Source organism: Pleurodeles waltl, chromosome 8 (assembly GCF_031143425.1).
Source record: "Pleurodeles waltl isolate 20211129_DDA chromosome 8, aPleWal1.hap1.20221129, whole genome shotgun sequence".
NCBI classification, from domain to species: Eukaryota; Metazoa; Chordata; class Amphibia; order Caudata; family Salamandridae; genus Pleurodeles; species Pleurodeles waltl.
In genome coordinates, this window is record NC_090447.1 from 153,534,970 (window position 1) to 153,558,795 (window position 23,826).

At 42.7% G+C, this 23,826-nt stretch overlaps 1 protein-coding gene across 6 annotated transcripts in view; it reads right to left on the reverse strand.

The window, feature by feature from the left end:
• The window catches only part of PICALM (phosphatidylinositol binding clathrin assembly protein), a 449,858-nt gene extending 434,726 nt beyond the window's left edge, over positions 1–15,132 (reverse strand). For all 6 annotated transcript variants that reach the window (XM_069203983.1, XM_069203980.1, XM_069203982.1 and 3 more), the window contains exon 1: positions 14,430–15,132. In XM_069203983.1, coding sequence (XP_069060084.1) covers positions 14,430–14,559 — 130 coding nt within the window. In that variant the 5' untranslated portion in view covers positions 14,560–15,132. The remainder of the gene's footprint in view (positions 1–14,429) is intronic.
• Positions 15,133–23,826: the final 8,694 nt, after the last annotated feature.

Genomic DNA, 23,826 nt, shown 5'->3' on the forward strand with positions numbered 1-23,826 from the left:
AAATGAGAAGCAGGTCTGTATACTTTATAAATGTGTACTAAGTTTCTGTGTGCAAATGATAAGTAGTTAAGTACACTGGGATAAACAATTGGCAGGGCAATGACGAGTAGATCCCATGACCTAACCCTATAAACCCAAGGGGCCTAATTTCAAGCAAATCGTTATTCTACACAACTGTAAAAATAGACAACTGTTAACGAAAAGCTGAGGAAGATGCTTACCTTGACTGGCACTTCTGGGTAATTCATATCCAGAAACACATTGGGGCCAAATTACAGAAAATGTTATTGCACCCAATGCAATTAGTAATGCCCAGGCAGCGACGGATTACATATATAAACCCTCTCTGCCCATGGGGGTTGGAAAACAAGGACCAAGCCTCCGGTGGGCGCGTCATTCTGGCAAACCGTCCATTGGGTCACAAGGTGGAAATGCTTTTATTAGGTGGGCTGTTGGTGACCACTGTGTAGTGTCTAAATAGACCTCTCCTCCTCCAGAGGGTAGTTGAGATACCCTGGGACTCTGCCATTTGCTGGCATTGGTTGTCTCACCTTTGTTCTCTTACCCACCTCCAAGAGACAGTCTAAACCTGGGCAGTGTGAACCCCTCATATGCCGGATCCATAATGCTGATCTGGCACATAGGCTGATGGTGGGAGGTTCAGGAACACAAGAGCACTAGGACTGGACTATGGTGTCATCCTAACACCTGCAGAGGAAGAAGGGATGGTCTGCCAGTGGAATCCTACACCCATCATCTCCACGCACTGTGTAAGGAGAAGCTGATATGCTATTGAGGAAGACTGGCTGCCCATTTATACACTGTGGCTCATAATATTTACCTAGTTTGCTGTAAATGCTTGTTTTTTAAGTTTATGCATACAAAATTTCCACAACTAAAAATCCACAGGTGTAGGGTTAGAAAATGTGTGATATTTCACAAATTAACTTTTTTTTTTTCATGGTATAGAAGAACTCCACAAGAAAGCTTTCCCCACACATTTTGTATCACTTACCCTCTATCATGATCATATAGGTTTAGGAGTTGAGATCAAATCTGGAAAAGGTACTGTAAATATTTGTGAATTCCAACAAAGCTACAACTGTAGGTGTTAGCACTCATTTGCATGGACTACCCTCTATAGAGCACTCATTCATTGGCAATTCCAGCCAGAGAAAAATCAGAATATTGCCTTTAATGGCACAGTTGTGGCATCGCTCCACATACGTGTTGATTGTGCCTTTTTTTTCAAACCAAGTTTGTATTTTGCGTGGTAAGGTTTCCGCATAAAAGTTTGCTGTATGTAAGGAAAAAAGCTCCCCACAGCTATGCATACTTTACAAACGTTAGCACAGTAAGGCTATATCTATCGGTTTTGCCATTGATTGTTCAATTAAAGTGTGTAAAACATGTAAACGAGTTTGAAAATGTGCTAGTTCTGCATGGCCACATGTACAAAGTGCATTTGCACTTGTGCACGTTGTGGTGCATGTCCTACTTATGCTGCAGATATGGACCCGATATAAAATTTGCCATTAGAGGTGCGGTCACTGATACATTTAGGTGTATAAAAACCCCAACACCATTTACACAGGAATATACCTGTTCCCCAGCTGTACTTCCCTGTGCTATTTCAGACCAGGGTTTACAGGTGCCCCCAGGGTGGAGGGGCTGAGAGGAAGGCGTGCATGTACATTTCTTTGCCTGGGGGATTCTCCACGTTGAAATTAAGAAATATATTTCGCGTCCCCCTTCATGTTACAGATACAGACAAAAGCACGCCATCTGATAGTGTGCCACATATGAAATGTCATACAGGCATTCTGTTCGCTCCCACTAAGGGCATCCCTTGTGGCGAAACCACAGGTATCCCCTTGTGGGTGAGGCAATAACACAATGTTCCCGACTGCATGGGGTCCCCTCCTGCCTTCCCAATGTGATGCCAGTCCCTCTACATTGAAAGAATGAGCGATTCAAACCACAGGTCTGCATTTCAGTACCAAGCTGCCCTACAATACTTGACCTTGACATAATACATCAGAGTTATTAACTGATGACATTGTTACCTTGATGAGTTCCAAACACAAATGTTAATCTCGGTAAGTAGGTTGTGCCTAAATGCATGTCAGGTGCGACTGAACCCCCAGCCATACATTAATTCCCTTACTAACACTTGCATGTCTGTTGGCGGACAAAGTCAATCTATTTCTGACAAGCATCCATTATTTTAAGTGTTTTTTGTGAGCGTTGACCTTAAGGAACTCTTCTCTGAGAACAGAGATTTTTTCTTAATCAAGCTCCCAGGGAACAGGTTCAGTTAATAGCTCAGTACTTCTTCGGGTCTTGAGAGATCACTCAGCTTGCAAAGAGGTCTGCACAGCTCATGCAATCTGCTTTAGGTTAATTTGAGTATTAGGTGCTAGGAGTCAGATGCACATTCATCGGGGCCTATCTCGACTCTAACTGCATTACTTCAGCCAGCTAAAACATGAGGCATTGCTGTCTGGACCTCAGAGCTAGCAAAGGCTTGTGATTCTAGACATCGGGTGTGAGCTATGTCAGTAAGGTTGGTACAAAGACCACCAAATCAGACATTCACAATATGTTTATGCTACTGCTCTGTAGCCACTCATCCGAATGCAGTGAGTACTGGGCGATGTGACTGAGTTCAATAACTCAAGTTACACTTGTCCAGCACTGACAAGGATGTGAAGTGAATTCAGTTCAGCAACAGGTGATATTCTAAAAAGCATCTGAATGTCAATGCTGGAGAGCCACAGATACATGTAATATGTCTGCACCTTGAGAACCTATCAAGATGACTCAAAGGATCAAGACACAAGGTTACACCTAATCTCCAGCCCCATCTGTCCCTCCCCCACTGTGCCAGAGTCTAGTGTGTTTTCTGCCTTTGCTGTTTTATTTAACATCTTGTCTTAGATACAGTAGAAGGAGCCAATTGATGATCATGAGGTTGACCATTGGAGGTGGTCTTTAAGTTGTTTCCACGCATTCCAACCTGTGAGGGAGAAGTGCATGAAGAAAAAATAAAGAGGCCAATATTTTATTTCCCCCTGCGGAGAGTTTATCCAGATTCAATGGGCATATGATATATGATTCCTCTTTGGAGCCACAAACACATCTTTCCAAGAGTGATGTGTCCTATAACCATCACAAGCATAGGCTTGACAGCAGAACGTTTTCTAAATCCTTAAATATTTGTGCAAAGAAGGCAGATCAGTATATGCTGAGAAACAAAAAAAAAACACTAACCGAAGAAACTACTAAATTGCTTTCCAAAATAGGTTGTTACATAAAAAGTCACATGCATACATTGCATGGAATCCATGTGGAAGTGTGCCAAGGAAACCAGTTATTTCCAGCCTGCTCTTGCAACAATAAAGAAAATGAAAGGAACGCAGTCCAACACCCCATCTGACACAAAACATTGCATACATAAGGAGATTATGCCAAAATTCCATTAAAAAAAAGAAACATAATCGTATTCGTTTTTCTTCTTAACTTTTGAATACTTTCACACAATTAATTGAATATGACTGGCAATCACTGCAAATGAACATGAGGGATCTGAGCCACTAACTATCTGTCAACAGAATGTTTTCCACCGACAATGGATGTCCCAGATCAGGGAAGCACACCTGATAACACTGGATGGTCCCCAAAGTCCAGCTGGTATATTTCCTGGAAAGATATATGTTGTATAACATCTCCCAACTAAACCCCATCTACCTAAATCCTTCCCCCAGCTACAGTTGCTCATGCATGCCATCCAAATGTCAATGAGCCATTTTGGTTTGTAAAAAACACATATAAATTGTAGGTCTTTTTCTACATGGACCCTGTCGTTTTGTGTTTAAGGATGGGGCTATTGTTTCCCAAATATTGTTTTCGGGATGGGCTGCACAAGTCTCCACACCATTTCCTCCCATGTTTTGACACGCTCTTTAATAATGGTTCCTAGTCATTGTCCTAGCTTTCCTCCACTCATTATGTTCTAGTGCAATTAGCATTTCCCCGTCTTCTGCAGTACCAAGGAACAAAAGTGAATTATAAAAAGTCAATGTTGTACGTCAATATGCATCAATTTGATGTTTTTTATGCGATGTTACTATATCCTTCTCTACGGAGTCTCTCTCAATGTATGTGTGGAAGGAGTAGGCATTTTAGAAATGCGAAAGGGACACATAACAGCCTCAATAGTGCCAGTACTAACATTGGGGGCAAACACTGATTTTTTCCAATTGGATTTCGTACAAATTGCGCTCAGTCTTAAGGACATTAACATACAATTTCCTCTATGGATAATCTGGAAGAAATTGCACGTGCATGACTGTGCATTAAGAATAATACTGCATGCTAAAATCAGATGCAGTTTCTGCATGTTCCCAATTACATGTGTTCCATCTTGGTATCAGCACTATCACTGGCTCAATACAGTGCACAAATGTTATTTTCCAGGAGATTTTTCTGAAAAGTGGCAACAGTGCCGTCAGAAAGAGGCCTTTTGGGTAGAACCATTTAGGTTGTCCAAAAACACAACAGTTCAAAACTACAATTATGCGCCTGCGTGGCCACATGGAAAATTTCCTGAGGATCTGAGCTCTAGGTGTCTACATTTCTAACTTATGAAACAAGAAGTAGGAAAACAATGCTAGGCCTTTGGCCTTGAGATGCAAGATGTCACCAGAACCTGCAACAGCAATGTAGGAATATATTACATGGATAGCCACCACTTATTGTCTTTATTCACATAGCAAGTGTGTGCCTCTACTCTGGCTTGAGGATAGACCCATACCTACTAAAGTATAAAAGTGAGTACAGTTAAGCTGTGCTGTCACTTCTTGTGTTTTCGGTTCCAGTGACATTATTGAGCACTGCCTATGTCTTTTACCTCTCCACTTATATTTTTTAAGATTGACGATGATGGTTTGTTCCATGGCTGAGTCTCTCAACAAAAAAAACAGGCAGGAAGATGGAGGGCATAGAAAATAGAGTAAGAAAAACGGGGGAGAGGAAGTAAGACAAGCATTGGCAAAGCCAACAGGTTTTGCCTTTATAATGCAAGTGTTGTGCTGTTGGCGTTTCCCAATGTTTCCCTGTAAAGTATAGCCAGGGCCACTGGGATTATGCGATTGTAACGCTGCAGGGGTTTTCTGCATAATTATGGACTTACCATATGGCCACACATCCATCATCTACTGCATAACCTGCAGATTTTGCCTCAAAAAAATTTCCAGCTCAAACGGTTCAAAATGTAAAGGCGGCGACACCTGTTGCCGTGCAAAAGAAGGCCGTTTACAAAGGTTAACTGGTCACCTTTCTACTGCTTATTGCTACATTTGGGTGTTTAACTAGTACCAGCGAAGTGCAACCTACGCTCAAGACAGTGCACACAAGTGTAAAAATGAGCAAATACGTAATTCTATCACAGAGCGTGTCGCATTATTTTCCTTTTTGTGCCACATAATTTAGTCAAGCCTGCCGCATAGTTTGATCTTCTTTGCTGCATAATTCTAGTGGCCCTGAGTATTGTTACAAAAAAAAAATTAACAAAGAAGTAAAAAGAAAAAAAAACACTTGAAAATACTGAAGCAGAAGCAAACATCCCACAATATCTCAAAACTGAGCACTGAATTCAAGGTTTTCAATTTTTATAAATGACATGGCTTATTTTTTTTCAAACACTTTTCATTCAGAAAACTCTTAAAATAATTTAAAACCAATAAGGAAGTGTCAGAGTGGGAAAGGAAATGCTTGTAAAGGCTGAATTTACTTTCCATAGGATTCAGCCATTTGGTCCTGTGAAGCAGCCCAGGGAGCAGATTTATGGGCCTACAGGAGAAGTCTCATGCTAAACATACCTCCTCCCTCAGGCATCAGCTGAGGGAATGCAGCAGATGGCCCTTTGCCTAGCGCCATAAAAGGTTTTGAGTGCCAAAGGTTGTGCTTTCAATCAATACGTGGTCTGCAGGAGATTAAAAAAAAAAAAATAACACCCACAACCTCAAAGTCTGCTCTTCTGCCATGCCCTAAAATATCCCTGTTGTGGTTCTTTCAAAGACTAGCTGGAAAGGCTAAGAAGCAATAGATAGCAGGTGGGCATATTTGAGGGGTGTAAGCAGCACGACGGAGAGAGCCAGAAAACATACTCACTCTCACGGAGCGCTGAATGGAAAAGAAAAATGCAGTTCCCTAAATGGGAGCGGAGGAAGGATACAAGTCAGCCAATCATAAGGATCGTAAGAGGCGATGCTTCAGGAGAGGGTCTAACACAAGAAGAGGAATGCAAGCCATTGATTAAAAAGCATGCAGAGGAGACCGACAACAGGGCCAACCAATTCTAACCAATGGGCAAGCTGTAAGCCCACTAGATTTACAACAGGTATTTGGCAACCAGGTAGCTTGTGTTGTATGGCGGAAAGACCTTAAAAAAAATTATGTGTGGTGGGATATATTAAAAGACACTGAAGAGGAAAAGGATAGAAAGAAAGAATGTGCAAAGAGTGAGAAGAAAGTGTGGCAAAGTATGACAAACCCATACTGCTGCAGAATAATATTGCTCTTTGCTGGCTAGTAGGCAGGCTCTCAATTTTCAGAATGTTCAATTAACTCTCCTGCAGAATGCATTTAAGTCATATGGCCTTTGACCAATTTGCTTGAAAAACAGGAACTAAAATGCCTGGCGACATATTCCGCAAAATTATTCTTGGGGGCGAACTTAACAATTACCAAAGGAAGAGCTAGGATCATTTGCTACACTTGCTTAGTGCGACGCAGCGCTGATATGAAGTTGTTTGCCAGGGCTGGTTTATTAAGTGGCCACTGCTCTCGACACACTCGAGCCTCTCAGGATGAAGGAGCAGTTGCATGTAGATTATTTCGTGTGCAGCTACAAAAGGCATTACTATCTCCCAATAACTTGAGGCTGCACAGGTTGTAAAAAGGTTCACAATATGTCCATGAAGACGTATCTGCCTTGCCAGGACACCTTCCGGTCATAGTGGTGGAAGTAACCTGTAATTTTACTCTTGAGCAATGGTGAATAAGTTGTTCAAAACTTGTTCAAGGCCTTTAAAGTAAAAAAGCATTCCCCATGCAGCATAAGAGAACGCCTTGAATTTACAAAACATCAGAAATGTTTACAATGCTGCAATTGCTCATTAAGCTACATTGCACAATGCTGTGGTATGTTTAGTCCAATATCAGAAAAACAAGTTTTCAGACGAGTAAACCTTAATCACAACTGTCATATGCATGCTTACTGTCACTGTCAATGTGAGCAAGGAAGACAATGACTTAAATGGTATGGAAAAAAAGAACTTGATCACACTACTGGAATACAAGCTGGAGCTCAAGAGAAGGGATTTGGTTCTTACAGCTAAGATGCTGCACCTTTCACAGGTGCCTCGCTTTATAAGAAAACGTAGAACGCAATATAATAAAAACAAGACGCATTTGTGAAGACTCATTAAACTGTCCAGTTTAATTGCCAAATTTGAATCACTTTCTCACCATCGTACATCAGTGGCCACAAATATACACCACCAACAAATGTATTGTAACTACTTAGGAGTAATGCACATTTCTCTGCTAAGAATGTCTGACTGTGGATAAAATAAGCACACATTCAGGCAAGAGCATGTTTCAAATCTGACAGCAACATGTGGCCTTCAGTCAATGCAAAAGTCCGGCTTTAGTCACTAGAAATGTAAGTGGGCCATAACGAATGTCAAACTATTATAAACAAGTCTAAATTAATATCTTATTAATCGTATCTGACGAACATAAAAACAGATCAACCACTGTTTGCTCCATTACTAATTAATTTATCAGTAAATAGTTGTTCCACATAAGTGCACAAATAGCATTTTGTAGCATGACTTTCAAAACCTTTAGAACAGAGGAACCAACCGAAAAGCAAAAACATAAGATCACAGCATTTCGTCATTACCGGATTCACTCGAATTTTTCCAGTTCTGCTTTGGGTCTTTTTTTGTTTTTTTAATTTTTGCAACTGTGAGCATTTGACGGTGCGCACTTAGCACATCGCCACTTCACGAAGTGGATATAGTTTGGGTGTGTGGCCAAGGCAAAAGAATGTGACCCACCAGTAATACCACGTACAATCTAGCAGTAGAAAGGGATATGTTATCAGAACTTATAACCGCATCTTTCTTCTCAGTAATTCTAGAGAAATGTAGAAAAACATGATGTATGTCCCTACATTTATCTGGGTACTCCCTAAAATACATTTTGTTCCAGTAAAGGTCATTTAATAAAATAAAAAAGACCCTTCAATATACTCATAGAAACCGGTTGAAAGTATCCTACTTGATGGGATTCTTGAAAAAGCAAATGGAGAAAGGAATATCATTCTAGAGAGTTTTTCTAATTATATAAACATGTTAAGTTTCAGAAAAGATTGCTCACATTGCAAAGCTGTGAAAACAGCTTAAAATGTTGCTTTTGGAATATGGTCTAATATTTTAAGAACTCATAATTTCCAAAACCTATTTAAATCTGGCATTTGACTGATGAATCATACATCATTGGAGACTAATTATTAATAGTATTACCTTGGTGCCAGTGGCTTTGCCGTTCTGGCTGTGATCTGTGTGGAGGCATTTCAAATTGACAAAGGCCTTTTTAGGCTTTTAAGTGTTCTGTCCCTGGTGTAATCTCTCTATGGGCTTTTAACCACACCCATCAGTTTGGTTGGTTCATGGGCTTCCTTTTACAATTTGCTTCATTTCATTTCATTAGTGAAAGGCATGCATACGTCATGCCTTTTCCGGTGTTTAGCCCTCCTCGAGCACACCAACCAACTACTGAAAACATACGAGGCTCTATGTTTTCTGTATGGTTTCTGGACTACTTTTTCCTCTTTATTTTGCAGGCAGCGCGATCTAGCTGGGCAGTAGTCATGTGCTTTGTATGACATCGACCCTGTTACATAGTTAATTCTACTAGTGCCATGGCTAATTGCACTTTTGCCAGTTACATGGATAATTGCACTTTTGCCAATACGTTTCTCTGCGAGCTAACTTTTGTTTCCTTTTGTGTGTCTTCATCACGCTTCATTGGGGCCATGGGCTCGCTAATGTGAAACTGTTTTACTTTTCAGTTTATGTGGCAAGAAAAGTCCAGTTAGGAGTTTAAAAAGGGAATAGCTCTAACTCAAGCAAACGCGAGACCCGTTGCATTGCAAATGCTTGTTTAAATTACTGTTGGCAACCCTGCACTGAGGCAATCACTGCTTTTAGACTTGCATAGGTTGGCCACTACTGTTATCGTCTCTGATATAATCCCTATTAACAACACTAATAATATTAGTAGCTCAAGATGATTTCCAATTTACCTAAGTAGCTCTTATTACTCCTTGAAGGTTTTGAGACCCCTTGAATGCAGCTTCGCAATTGATGACTGAAGTCTTCACTGGAAAAGCAGGTGCAAAGCAATGGTTTATTCCCTTTGCAAGTCGCAAGGAGGGTTAAATGTCTCATTTGCTACCCCCTTCCAATGCAACTTCCCAAGGTTTGCAACACCTGGACTGCAATATACCATGCAATACACAATTGTCTGCTGCAAATTAATACTTTTTAGTTGTCAAATGTGCTACAAAGCACTTGCCGGGCACAAGTCTCCTCTTATTTCAGAGGCACTTATTCTTTACCGTAAAAGGCATCATACTTAACCGCATTCTATTAAAAAGCATGCAACTAGAATACCAAGCTAAACACCACCTTCAGGGGAAAAAGTGCTCTAAGGAAATAAATTAAAAGAAAGTGTACAGAAACCACTGGTGTCAAAAAGACTCCAAGAATAAAGCATCAGTCAATTTAGTATGAACAATTACATCATGAGGCCCTTCTACAACGAACAGAAAACGGAAATGCCAAAAAAAAATTGGCTAGATCCGATAAGGGATAGTCTGAGTAACTCAGAGCACTGTCTCACCGACTCACAAGGATTATGAAACAAAAACGCAATGGAGAAAACCAGAAGAGAGGATCTTACACGGTATAAACAGCCATCACTGCTAAACTATGTTGCTTGGGCCTGGGATAAGCAGTGCTTCATTTCTTCTCATGGTTGCAGTTGGTGGACAGAACACTCACCTTTTGACCTGGACTGTAACTTACATTTTATCATCAGATTTTGACCAAGAGCAATACAGAGAAAGGCAGAATAGACTAGTAAGAGAGAGATCAGAAAACAGTCACAAAGGGAAAAGGCATTGATAAAAAAAACGGGACATTGTACAAGAGAGCAAGGGAGAGAAAATGCAGGGTGCAGGAAGAAAGAGGTATGAGGTGAAATCAATTCAGTGCCACTGGAATGTGGCGACTCGGTATTCTGCAACATTGCTAGTGGGCCCCCAAGAAAGGTTTTATGGCCTTACACTTATCCTTTTTTTTTTTGGACAAATGAAGCAATGGTGATAAAGATGTGGATGGGTCAGTACTGTCATTAGTGTCAGCGTTTTTATTTAGTATTGCACTACTTAGGTGGGTGCCTAGTACGAGGTCCCAAGCAAGCATAGCAAACATTGTTAAAAGTCCAAAGTACATGGTTCCTTGAAGGTTATAGCAGTGGTTCCAAACCTTTTGAATTCTGTGGAGCCCCACTTTATCATTACTGGAACCCGAGGACCCACACTGAATCATTATTGGAAACCAGGGTCCCCCCTACTGAGTCATTAATGAAAGCTGGGGACCTAGGGCCATATGTACGAAAGCTTTTTCCCCATAGACACAGAATGGGTAAAATCCTTTGGTACATCTGGCCCTAATCTGTTAATAATATTTAATTTTAAGAGCAGTTGCGGACCCCCTGAAGAGATTTCTCCCCCCCCAGGTCTCAAGACCACAAGTTACGAAACACAGAGTTATAGTAACAACCAAGTGCAGCTCTAGTGTAGTGTAAGGTAAGTCCAAAAGAATAGGTGTTTTGTGATGTGTTAATGAAGGACCACACATGCTTATCCTCATACTATTACTAAGTGCCCTGCTGGCTAACAGTTCAAAGAGTATATAATACTCAGACGTGCTTGATATCTTCTTTACTCTTAAACTGAGCTAACAAAAAGTTCAGACAGGGTAACACACAATTACCAGTTTCAGAAGAATATGCACCCATTTTTATAATTACGATATATTAATTATAAATAAGTATATAGCTGGTTTCAAATGTAGATTGTGTTGAATTTGACATTTGAAGCTGGCATTTATACCCACTATGCAGATGAGAAGACGTGCACAAGGGAAATGGGAAGGGAGTGGGGCAGCGGAGATTGACTGTGAACCTGTGAGCCTATTTACCCTTTTGAATGATCCCCTGTTCATAGTTCTTGCCATTAGTCACATCACTCACACATAGGAACACAAAGGAGTGACTGGAACTCAGGAAATAAGAGAGGATGGTGGTTTCTTTGGATGAAAGTCTTGTTGACACCCAAAAAGAACAGCAGTTCTGAAGCTTTAAAAGTACGTCCTCCGTGGAGGGCTTTTTATGGAATATCCCATACAAACAAAACAAGCACTTAATCACATGGCAGAATTGGCCTGCAAGGCACAGAAATAAATAAGTAAATAAACCCATAAATAAATGGCAGTCTTTAACTAAACATGCCACATGAAGGGACTACAAAACTCAAGGGGAAACAAATGGTAACCAGATTTACTCCCAACTCATCGGTATAACCGCCCCCTCCTTCCTTGATAACCATGGAAAGTGCCTTCGGGCGGTATCCTGAATGTAAAGACAATCGAAATCCAACAAGCTGTCTTTAAGAAATCTTCGCATTTAACATTCACGTGGACGTATTATCACAACATCTAAAATAAAACCGTCCTGGTTTAGGAGGTGGTGACAGTCCTGCATAGGAGAGCCAGATTATCGACACAAGCTGCACATTCTGCTTGTGCAGTCCTCCTCCTCCTCATCACGCTGATTTCACTATAATGCATTTGACAATGTCCCTGAACTAGGAGAAAACATTAATCAAAAAGTTTCAACGGGGTGTTCATTTGCAAATTGGTTTTTCTTTTTAGAATCAGAACGTGTGAACAAGTTACTTGAAATTAATTTTACATTCCTTAAGGTATTATTGGCACCTGTCTCTGTTCTGGGTCACATTTCTAAAATGCATTGTCTCTTTGTTTTGAGTAAACCTAAGAACTATTTTGCAGCCTACATTTTATCAAGACTTGAACAACGCACAAGCTACCAACACACACACACATTCTACAATGAAGATGATGTGGGAGTTGTAAGCGCTGCCCGTGAGCAACAGAGCCACTGTAGTTAGATAACATTGTGGATGACACCATTCTATGCAAATTGACAGTTCAAAGCTGAATTAGAACACGTTAGAGCCATCGAGCAACATTAGCAGTGTTCAGCAGCAAACTGGTTCAAAATGTATTGGTAAGTTACAAATTAAATCACTGTTCCTTCGAAATATTTATTTAAATATTTTGCTACCCGGCATATAATGTACTCCAATGTAGAAATAGCTTTACTACAGAATCCAGGAACGTTTTAACAAGCAGGTGTAATAAAAACATCAGGCTGCTATATATAGAGGTTGTTATCCTTTATGTATTAGAAAGGCCTCCAGTCATGAAATGACAAAACAACAATTTCGATGCAACTTCTGAAGATGACAGAAACTTCCAAAAAGTAAGTTTCAGCAAAAATAGGGAAGTGCAAGCCTGGGAATTTTAAAATTACAAAAAGTGCATAAGCAACATGTATTGACTGTAACAGAGCATAGTTACAGACAAATGTGGAAAGCCGTAAAGTGTCATGTAAGGGCTGAGAATGTTTACAGATTATGGAAGAGCGCCCCCCCCAACATGGGGGGGCGCGGCCCCTTAGGGATCGGGGACGCCGGGGCCGAGCCTCGCACTAGTTGTGCGCAGGCTGGCCATGGGTTTCCGCTCGCGCGTCTCGCGAGACGCGCGGGCGGAAGTTCGACGCTGGGAGAGCGTCGGTGGACGGGGCAGGGCTGGACCGGTTTGGGCCGCCGCGCACTGGTGGGGGGGCATAAAAGCGCCCCCCCCAGAAGGCTCGGCCTTCTTACTTCGTGCGCGGCGGCCGGGGACGAGCAGACCTGTTGGCAGGGATACCGCCCCCCTAAGGATACAGGTGACAATCAGTCCCTGTGTGGTCCAAAGGAGGTTCAGGACAGGAAGGGATCCTGTCAAAATAAAATATGGTTACAAAGTAGCGACTATAGCAGTTTATATATATTAAAGTTTGCAGTGAAATGTTTTAGTGAGTAAGGTGCATATGATGACTTACATGAATTGTGTTTATGAATTTCTATGAAAGTATATTTAAAATAAATACTTCTTCCATCAAACAAAAACTGTCTTGTCGGTTGGTGTATGACCGGTGTTGGGGTAAGGCCCCTATGGCGGCCTCCGAGTCCTATGATAAGCGTCAGGCAGCAACTGGGATGCTCGAAGTTTGAGAAGGCGGCGTCAAGGTCGGACAGGTCTATAGGGCAATGAGTCTGTGACCTATGGGCTGGTGTGCTAGGTCAAGGTGGTGTGCTGTTTTTTTTTTTTGCTACTTATGAGCTTGCTTTATGGTCTGCTGGTCCGGCTTTAACTGTCGATTTCCCCGATATTAAAACAAACATTGCCTGCAGCAAGCTAAAATTCACGTAGACGTCCAGACCTTGCAACATAAGTTCAATATTGCCCCGGTTTGCAAACATGGGCCTCTTTTTTAGCTAATTCCCTATAAGGGCCACTTTCATTTTAGTGCCTGGACCTATTTTCTGTCCCAGACCAAACCGGGGCGGCTAGTAATAGATGGAGATTTCAGTAAAAGACACTGGACATCTACATAACATATAACTTAGCCTCCAATTAAACTGCAGATTTGTTTAAAGGAATTATTGGGACACACAGCAGGGACGAGACCTGAGTATTTTGGAGATATTTTAAACAGAATGTTCTCCATTCCATATGGTAGATCGTGCGGCTGCTTTAAAGTGTCACTGCAAACTAAGTAAACCTAGGCACCAAAATCGAGTAATTATGAAGTGGGAAACTTCAGATGAGTTACTAGGGTACCCTTTCTGGCCATCCCTCGACATTCCCACAAAAAAACACCTTCAGAAGTAAAATGTATAAAAGTGTTTGCTGGTCAGAGATGATAGATTATGACTGAAGTGACGGCACCAGAAGAGTTGAGTGTAATGAATGCGCCCTTAGGATGTACAACTACGGTACATAGTCCACTCACAACACTAACCGGGCGCCACCAACCCTCGCGCAGGTGACGCTGCGTGTCCGCCGGGCGGGCGTTGCCCTCCCCCCTGCGTCAGCAGCGCGCGTGGGGCGGCGGTTGCTGCCCTCCTTCTGCGTCAGCGGCGCGCGCTGGGTACTCACAGTCCAGGTGCTTCTTCTTGGGGCCCATGATCTCGTGAGTGGTGGCCTTACACACCGTCTTGGTGACGGACGAACCCGCAACGATGTGCTGCGCCGCTGTGATGCGGTCGGTGATGCTCTGTCCGGACATCTTGCTTCCCCCTCCCGAGGTCCGCAGCCAGTGCGAACTGATACAAGAGGCGAAGAGAATTAAAAAAAACACTAAAAAAAAATGCACGAAGTCCTCTTTCTCGCCTCCCAGGTGAGGCCAATGTCCCCAAGCGCGCTGTGCTTAGGAAATGTATACAAAAGGGTGTTGAAAACTAAAAAAAGAAACCCGTTTGAAGAAACCTGCGTCGTTTTTTGCTTTTTTTTATTTTATTGTTGCGCGGTTACAGGGGGGCGGGCGCGCCCGTCCCTCATCACCTAGATGGCAGGTGACCCTCCTGCCTTGTCAGCCTCGTCTGGGGTTTAATAGACGGGCAGCTGCAGAGTGAGGAAAATGGCGACCAGGCTCCTCCTCGGATGTTCCCGGCGCCCAGAGTCACGTCATCCTCCTCTCCTCGCAGTCCCAGCCCAGCGCCTGCACGCTCCCCTCCGCCAGCCAGCCTCCCTCCCTCCCAGCCAGGTTGGCCCCGCTCTCCCTGTGAGTTCGACCCGCCTCCCCTGCCGGTATCGCCAGCCTCTGGGGGCCGGCAACTGCAGCGATCTGGGTGTGCCTTCTGCAGGTTCTAATGCTGAAATGGGGCACATTTACAAGCCCCTGGGCATTCCCCGCCCCGCCGAGAGTATTGACATTCCACAACATGAAAGTTAATTGGAGAATACTGGCATGCCTTCTTTATTGTGCCTGTCCGGTTTTTAATTCTGAAGCTAAATGCCGTGGGCTTCTTCAGCTTTTTTTCGTAGTTAACTTTTGCCATCCCTTTCGAAGTTGCCGTAAAATATCAGTTTTAACTTTTTCTTCTATATGTGATTCTTGCACATTACTCCAGATTTCATTTAAAGGAAGTATAAGATGTATATCTCATACCTGTCAACTTTTCAGGACAAAAATGTGGGTAATATTTGTGCAGCGATGCAAATGCGGTCCGCGGGTAGCGGAGATAATGGCTATTGGTCTAGTCGTGAAATTGTGACAAATTGGTTAATTTTAACGACTGACAAACAAGAGAAGCCGAAACGAGATATGTGGAAAAAAACACTTTCCAATGATATCTTCCCTGGGGATTTCTTTGTAAATAGTGATTGTAGGAGGCTGGCCTGGCTTGTAGTGGGTACCAAGGGGTACTTACACTCTGTACCAGGTCCAGTTATCCCTTATTAGTGTAGAAGAGGTGTTTCTAGCAGTTTAGGCTGATAGAAGGTAGCTATAGCAGAGCAAAGCTCCTACTATACCACTGGTGTCATATGCACAATATCATAAGAAAACACAATACACAGATATACTAAAAATAAAGGTACTTTATTTTTATGACAATATGCCAAAAGTATCTCAGTGAGTTCCCTCAGTATGAGGATGCCAAATATACACAAGATATATGTACACAATACCAAAAATATGCAGTAATAGCAAAAGGAAGTAATGCAAACCGTGTAAAGTTACAATGGATTGCAATAGGAGCACATAGGTATAGGGCAAAACAAACCATATACTCCAAAAGTGGAATGCGAACCACGAATGGACCCCAAACCTATGTGAGCTTGTAGAGGGTCGCTGGGACTGTAAGAAAACAGTGAGGGTTAGAAAAATAGCCCACCCCTAGACCCTGAAAAGTAGATGTAAAGTGCACCTATAACCCCCAGAGAGCACATAAGTCGTGATAGGGGGTTTCTGCAAGGAAGACCAACACCAGCAAAGCAACAACAGTGGATTTCCAGACCTGAGTACCTGTGAAACAAGGGGACCAAGTCCAAGAGTCGCGACAATGTCGAGAGTGGGCAGATGCCCAGGAAATGCCAGCTGAGGGTGCAAAGAAGCTGCCACCGGATGGAAGAAGCTTTGGTTTCTGCAAGAACGAAGAGGACTAGAAACTTCCCCATTGGAGGATGGATGTCCCACGTCGTGAAGAAGCTTACAGAGGTGTTCCCACGCAGAAAGACCGCAAACAAGCCTTGCTAGCTGCAAGGGTCGCCGTTAGGGTTTTTGGATGCTGCTGTGGCCCAGGAGGGACCAGGATGTCGCCACTTGGATGAGGACACAGAGGGGGCGCCCAGCAAGTCAGGGAGCCCTCACAGAATCAGACAGCACCTGCAGAAGTACCGGAACAGGCACTTGGAAGAGGAGTGAACCGGAGTCCACCCGAAGTCAGAAAAGGGAGTCCCACGACGCCGGAGGACAACTCAGAAGGTTGTGCACTGCAGGTTAGAGTGTCGGGGACCCAGGCTTGGCTGTGCATGAAGGAAATCCTGGAAGAGTGCACAGGACTCGGAGCAGCTGCAAATCACGCGGTACCCAGCAATGCAGTCTAGCGTGGGGAGGCAAGGACTTACCTCCACCAAACTTGGACTGTAGAGTCACTGGACTGTGGGAGTCACTTGGACAGAGTTGCAGAGTTCCAGGGACCACGCTCGTCGTGCTGAGATGGGACCCAGAGGACCGGTGATGCAGTCTTTTGTTGCCTGCGGTTGCAGGGGGAGGATTCCTTCGTCCCACGGGAGATTTCTTCAGAGCTCCTGGTGCACAAAGGAGGCAGGCTACCCCCAGAGCATGCACCACCAGGAAACAGGTGAGAAAGCGGCAGGATCAGCGATACAAGGTTGCAGTAGTCGTCTTTGCTACTTTGTTGCGGTTTTGCAGGCATCCTGAGCAGTCAGCGGTCGATCCTTTGGCAGAAGGTGAAGAGAGAGATGCAGAGGAACTCTGGTGAGCTCTTGCATTCGGTATCTGAAGAATTCCTCAAAGCAGAAACCCTAAATAGCCAGAAAAGGAGGTTTGGCTACCTAGGAAGGAGGATAGGCTAGTAAGAAAGGTAAGAGCCTATCAGAAGGAGTCTCTGACGTCACCTGATGGCACTGGCCACTCAGAGCAGTCCAGTGTGCCAGCAACACCTCTGTTTCCAAGATGGCAGAGGTCTGGGGCACACTGGAGGAGCTCTGGGCACCTCCCCTGGGAGGTACAGGTCAGGGGAGTGGTCACTCCCCTTTCCTTTGTCCATTTTCGTGCCAGAGCAGGGCTGGGGGATCCCTAAACCGGTGTAGACTGGCTTATGCAGAGATGGGCAGCATCTGTGCCCATTAAAGCATTTCCAGAGGCTGGGGGAGGCTACTCCTCCCCTGCCCTGACACCTTTTTCCAAAGGGAGAGGGTGTAACACCCTCTCTCTGAGGAAGTCCTTTGTTCTGCCTTCCTGGGCCAGGCCTGGCTGGACCCCAGGGGGGCAGAAACCTGTCTGAGGGGTTGGCAGCAGCTGCAGTGAAACCCCGAGAAAGGCAGTTTGGCAGTACCCAGGTTCTGTGCTAGAGACCCGGGGGATCATGGAATTGTCTCCCCAATGCCAGAATGGCATTGGGGAGACAATTACATGATCTTAGACATGTTACATGGCCATGTTCGGAGTTATCATTGTGACGCTATACGTAGTATGTATAGTGCACACGTGTAATGGTGTCCCCGCACTCACAAAGTCCGGGGAATTTGCCCTGAACGATGTGGGGGCAACTTGGCTAGTGCCAGGGTGCCCACACACTAAGTAACTTTGCACCCAACCTTCACCAGGTGAAGGTTAGACATATAGGTGACTTATAAGTTACTTAAGTGCAGTGGTAAATGGCTGTGAAATAACGTGGACGTTATTTCACTCAGGCTGCACTGGCAGGCCTGTGTAAGAATTGTCAGATCTCCCTATGGGTGGCAAAAGAAATGCTGCAGCCCATAGGGATCTCCTGGAACCCCAATACCCTGGGTACCTCAGTACCATATACTAGGGGATTATAAGTGTGTTCCAGTATGCCAATGTGAATTGGTGAAATTGGTCACTAGCCTGTTAGTGACAATTTGGAAAGCAGAGAGAGCATAACCACTGAGGTTCTGGTTAGCAGAGCCTCAGTGAGACAGTTAGGCATCACACAGGGAACACATACATGTAGGCCACAAACTTATGAGCACTGGGGTCCTGGCTATCAGGGTCCCAGTGACACATAACAAACATACTGACAACATAGGGTTTTCACTATGAGCACTGGGCCCTGGCTAGCAGGATCCCAGTGAGACAGTGAAAACACCCTGACATATACTCACAAACAGGCCAAAAGTGGGGGTAACAAGGCTAGAAAGAGGCTACTTTCTCACAGTGATGCATTGTGCAGCTGGATATTGGAGCTTTATAACCATTTTGACATCGATCTGGCTCACGTATCGCGTTTGTTGTGTTGGGGGTGGTCTCCCTCAAATGTATTTCATTATTGAAGTCAATCAGCACACAATGGCTTACAAAGCAATGCATGGGAAAGTTGTGGGAAATGGTATTGGATTACCCCATTTATTGATAAGTATTCAATAACGTTAGCACATCTGACCTTATTTGGTTTCTTATCTTTAATCTATGAGGGGACGCGTCAGATGTTCATGGACCTTTTGACTGCGCTTAGAGTGAATCCAACATTAATCCCAATTTCAATGCAATTTCATCAATCAACATCAATAAACAACTTCAGATAGATACCTTTGGAGTCAGAAATCTTCATGCACCATGACCCCTTTGGCCACGAATAACCACACCTTTATGTAAAAGAATGTGTATTTCCCTACATTAATGATGCTAATGTCACGTAAATTAGTCTAAAAACCAAATGGTACACATACAAGAGCAACACTGGTTGATCAAATCTTTGAAATAATCTCAATTTAACTAGTGCATGGATTGCTACACATTTAAGAGTCACAGTACAAATTAATAATAAGAACAACTGTGCAATAGAAATAGCATACATCTAGGTTCAGCAAATAAGAAACATCAATTATTTGTTAATAGCAACCTGTTAACATGTCAGGATTTCCCTTACTAATCTTCTGATTAGAATAGCATGTTTGGGCTTCAATCAAAATGATTTTAGTCAACATAAATTTGGAAAACAACTATGGCTCTATCAAAATAGTGGTTGGTACCTAGAAACAAAAAACAAAATTACAACAAAAACAATAGCATTTTGTTATACCTCTCTTTAGGATGGACCAGGAAGCTGCGATTATCTTTGTCAGTTGGACATCTGTTGGTCAGCATCAGCAATGGGGCAGTAAAGGAAATGGTTCAGAAATGGGGACTCTAAGCTATCTGAACCATCAGAAAGCAATGTCTAAGGGATCAGCATTCAGTATCAGAAGTTTAAGCAATAAAGTTAAAAATAGAATCCTCTGAGGAGGAAAATCAAAGTAAGAACGAGCACACATCTACGGAAGACAAATTAGGCATGAGCACTTCTCTCTCTCTGTGCAGTCGGGCTAAGTTAAAATCATCTAAAACACTTCCCACGTTGCCATTGGTCAAAGAATCGTACATTTACAATTAGTCCAAGAGAAATAAAGTGAAAATCTAAGATATAACTAAACTGTCTTTCACATGTAGATGACTGGCTCCTCTTCTCCTGTTCTCATCGTCAGGTTCGTCAGGCAACATTTTTGCATCCATCCGTACTCCAGTCACTGCACCCATTGCTAGCTCCTGGGAACATCGCTTTCTCATGCACTAAACTATACAATGTTTCTACTACTAGTACAAGACATTCTAGCAAGCAGTTCTCATGAGAAAGTTAAAGCCATCTGCTAACGTTTGGTCAATTCAGTAAAAAGCAATACAGTATTAATTTTTCAGGCGTACATTTCTAACGGCATTATTTCAACGGTGCAGCTTAATATGAGGCTGTGCAAACTAGGCCCAAAACCTCGCTAACTTTAAGGCCTACAATTAATAAAGCAAATACATAATGCAAATTCAATAGTATAACACTCTATTACAACAACCAAAACATAGGCACTTCATTAATAATTCATATGCATTTAATAAGGAAACTTCGTGATGAATGATGGCCACTCAAGTGGGCACATTTTCCAAATCACACATTATTTTCTATGTTAGTCAAATTCTATGCAGATTCATAATTCGATATACATTAATTTCTTTTAGTACAAATTCAGTGTTCCCAATCCCTCCTCTGACTAAATATATCATCACACGTACATCTTCCCACACACGTTTCTTCCCTAAAATTTGTCCTCTTTTAATTCTTTCCATTTTTAAATTTTTCCTGCACAAATTTAGCATTTTAATTTCTTCCCTCCTCTGATCCTTTTTCAATTTCCTCATTTTAATTACATGATACAATTTACATATTCCCCATGTCCAGTTATGCAAATGAGAAACAATGTTGCGGATTCAGCATTTTACAAACTCCGGCCTCCCTTGCTAAAAGGATGTCTAACGCAAGACGGTTCTAAAGAGTCAAAGATCTTACTACAGCCATTTCTGTATCCATTAGGCTCATGGCTCCTGAAAAATTTGTCAGCACGTTATCCACAATAGTAGACAACTTTTGAATTTTCAACAAATTCAGAATAACTCCTACTGAAGGAATTATTGCTCCAAATTTGTCTCTAACTTTGCCAGAAAATGATTCTCGCTTTTTTCTTGTGATATTATTCAGTCATTTTAGGTATCTTACTCAAGTGCTCAAGTTGAAATCTCTTTGGAAAAACTATCCCCAAGTAACATGTGCCATACCATCCTCTAGGAAGACAATAATACACATTTGGTCCACAGATGTAATAAACTCCTGGAATTGCTGGGTCTTGTCCATTCAACATGAACGTCCACTCACTCTGAAACAAAAACACATGTCTACATTCACTTGTTTCCACAAACAATGTATCAGTTCTAGATTTAGGCCTATATACACAAAGCTTTCCTACGTGCTGTACATCTAAAGTGAACCTCCCTTGTGTGCTAAATGCATGATCATTTCTAAATGTCCTTTTCTCTAAGTCTTTTTCCAATTTCTCCTTTAATGCCTTTCTTCTATCATCTGTCTGATCTAAGAAGCTCTTTTCTCTGGGTGTAAGCAAGCATGTCAAATTGTTGCTGTGTGCGTAAGCAGTGCCAAATGTCAATGTAGGTTCAAAGAATCCTCTCACTAATTCTATAGTGTTTTCCTTAGCTATTCTACTCAGGTACTTAATTATAGGGACAAATGAAAACACAACATCATAATTGTAGTAGAAATACTGTATATACTCCTGGTTATAGAATCTTGTTAGTAACAGACTACAACTTATCCCATAAGTCAGTGTTGTCCAACCTTTTTATCGCCGCGGACCGGTAAATGTTTGATAATTTTTCCGTGGCCCGCTTGTCCCATTGTGTGACAAGCGGGCCACGGAAAAATGATCAAACATTTACTGCCCGCCACAGTGGGGCGGCCCGGTGCCGATTGATCCACGGACCGGCACCGGTCCGCGGCCCGGGGGTTGGGGAACACTGCCATAAGTAAGGGGCAAACTATGATAAGTAACTCTTTGCACTGATGAAGGAATCTGTGTGCAGACATAACAATCTCTTGCATCCATTGTCTCAACATACTCACACAGTAGGCAATAGAAAACATTAGAAGAAAGTTCTGCTTGAGTATTATCTACGTGCAAATATTTCTCATCTATCCTAAATTGATCTACTTATGTGAATGCAGTAGTTGTCTCTAAAGCTAAGGTATGGTTGGCCACATTCTTGTCAAGAAAAGTCATGCTCACAATCAACACCAGACACAATATCATGCATACAATCGCCAAACCAATACCCATGTATCTACATCACCTATTCTTCCTAAATTTTTGGCTAAGGTTACTCATGATCTGTAAAGGATCAGAAAGTAGAAGAGGAAAAAATTATAACTATGCAGCAAAAAACAAAAAAATCTTCAAACTTCTTTAGCAGTTATTCACAGCTTTCAGTCTTTCTCCCAAGACCCTTTTGTCAAAAATAGGTAGCTTGTCAAAATTGGTTTAGCAGCTTGTCAAATCAGGTTATCAAAGAGTCTTTTCCAGTTACTTTTAATAGTCTCTGTTCCTCTTCTCAGTTTACAGTTTTCAAAGTTCAGTTCATTGATTTTCTTCAGGTGCCAAAACATTGATCTTGAATGTCTCATCAAAACAAAAAGACAAAAATGTACTCTGCCATTCACTTGTCGTTGCATATACCCATTCAGGACCAGCGTACCTTCGATTTGCAATTCTCTTTCTTTTCAACCTTTGATCTCCATTTAATTCTTCATCACTCAAATCTTCTTTCCTTGTTGTATCTACTTCTTCCTCAATTGTTGTCACTGTAATTGCTTATTTTCTTTTTGCTTCTGACTTCGGCCACTTATCTCCTCTCAGTGGACCTTTCAGCTATGCTCTTTTCAGGGCTGGATTTGTAGAATCTCTTTGTTCTGTAGGATTTTCTCTTGACATACCTGCAACTGGTTCAGGAGGACTCAGATCTCTTGTTCTGATCCGCCTCAACTCCTTCCCCTTCGGGGTCTGTAGTTTGCTCTGTCTTTCAAGACCATCTGCTTCTGGGGGAGCCCTCCTCTGACCAGACTCTCCTGCTACCTCTGTTGAGGTTGGTTCACTGTCACTCTCCTGTAGTTCTTCCAGTTCGTCTCTCACTGGAGTGTTTGCACTGGATGCGGTCTGCTCAGATTCAGTCTCTTAGTCGCCTTCTCCCCTGTCCAACTCTGGACTTTGTCTGGACGTTGTTGGTACTCTCAACAACTTTTCTTCATTGTCCAACAAACGTGTTACTTTTCGAATATGGCTGGCATGGATCCAGTTCGGAACTCCAGCGCACTTCACAGCTGTAGTAGTAATCAGTACAACTTGGTAAGGGCCTTTCCATCGAGGCTCCAAGCACGTCTTCATAACGTGCTTTCTGATCACAGCCCAATCACCGCTCTCAGGTTGTGGCTTTGATCTTGAGACGGTTGCAGTGTGGTGGCTTCCACCTGATGAGAGAAAGAGCGAACCACACCAGCCAGACCTTTGCAGTAGTCCAACACCATATCATCTGTCATGTTCACAAGAGCATTGGCAGGAACCGTTGGCTACCTCATTGCTCTGCCCATGAGGATTTCATGCAGCGACAGTCCTGTTTTCCTGTTGGGTGTATTTCTCATTGTCATCAGAGCTAACAGCAGTGTGTCTGGCCATTTCAGATTCTTGGACGCACACATTTTCGCCATTCTCAATTTTAAAGGTATCATTCATCTGCTCCACAAGTCCTGAGACTTCAGGGCGGTAACTACAATGCAACTTCTGCTCTGCTCAATGTTTAAAGCTGAACATAGTAATTTAATGAATTCATTGTTGAAGTGACTTCTTCTATCTGATTCTCAAGAGACCGAAAACCCAAAATGTGGTATCAGTTCCCCAAGCAGTAACTTGCTACTGT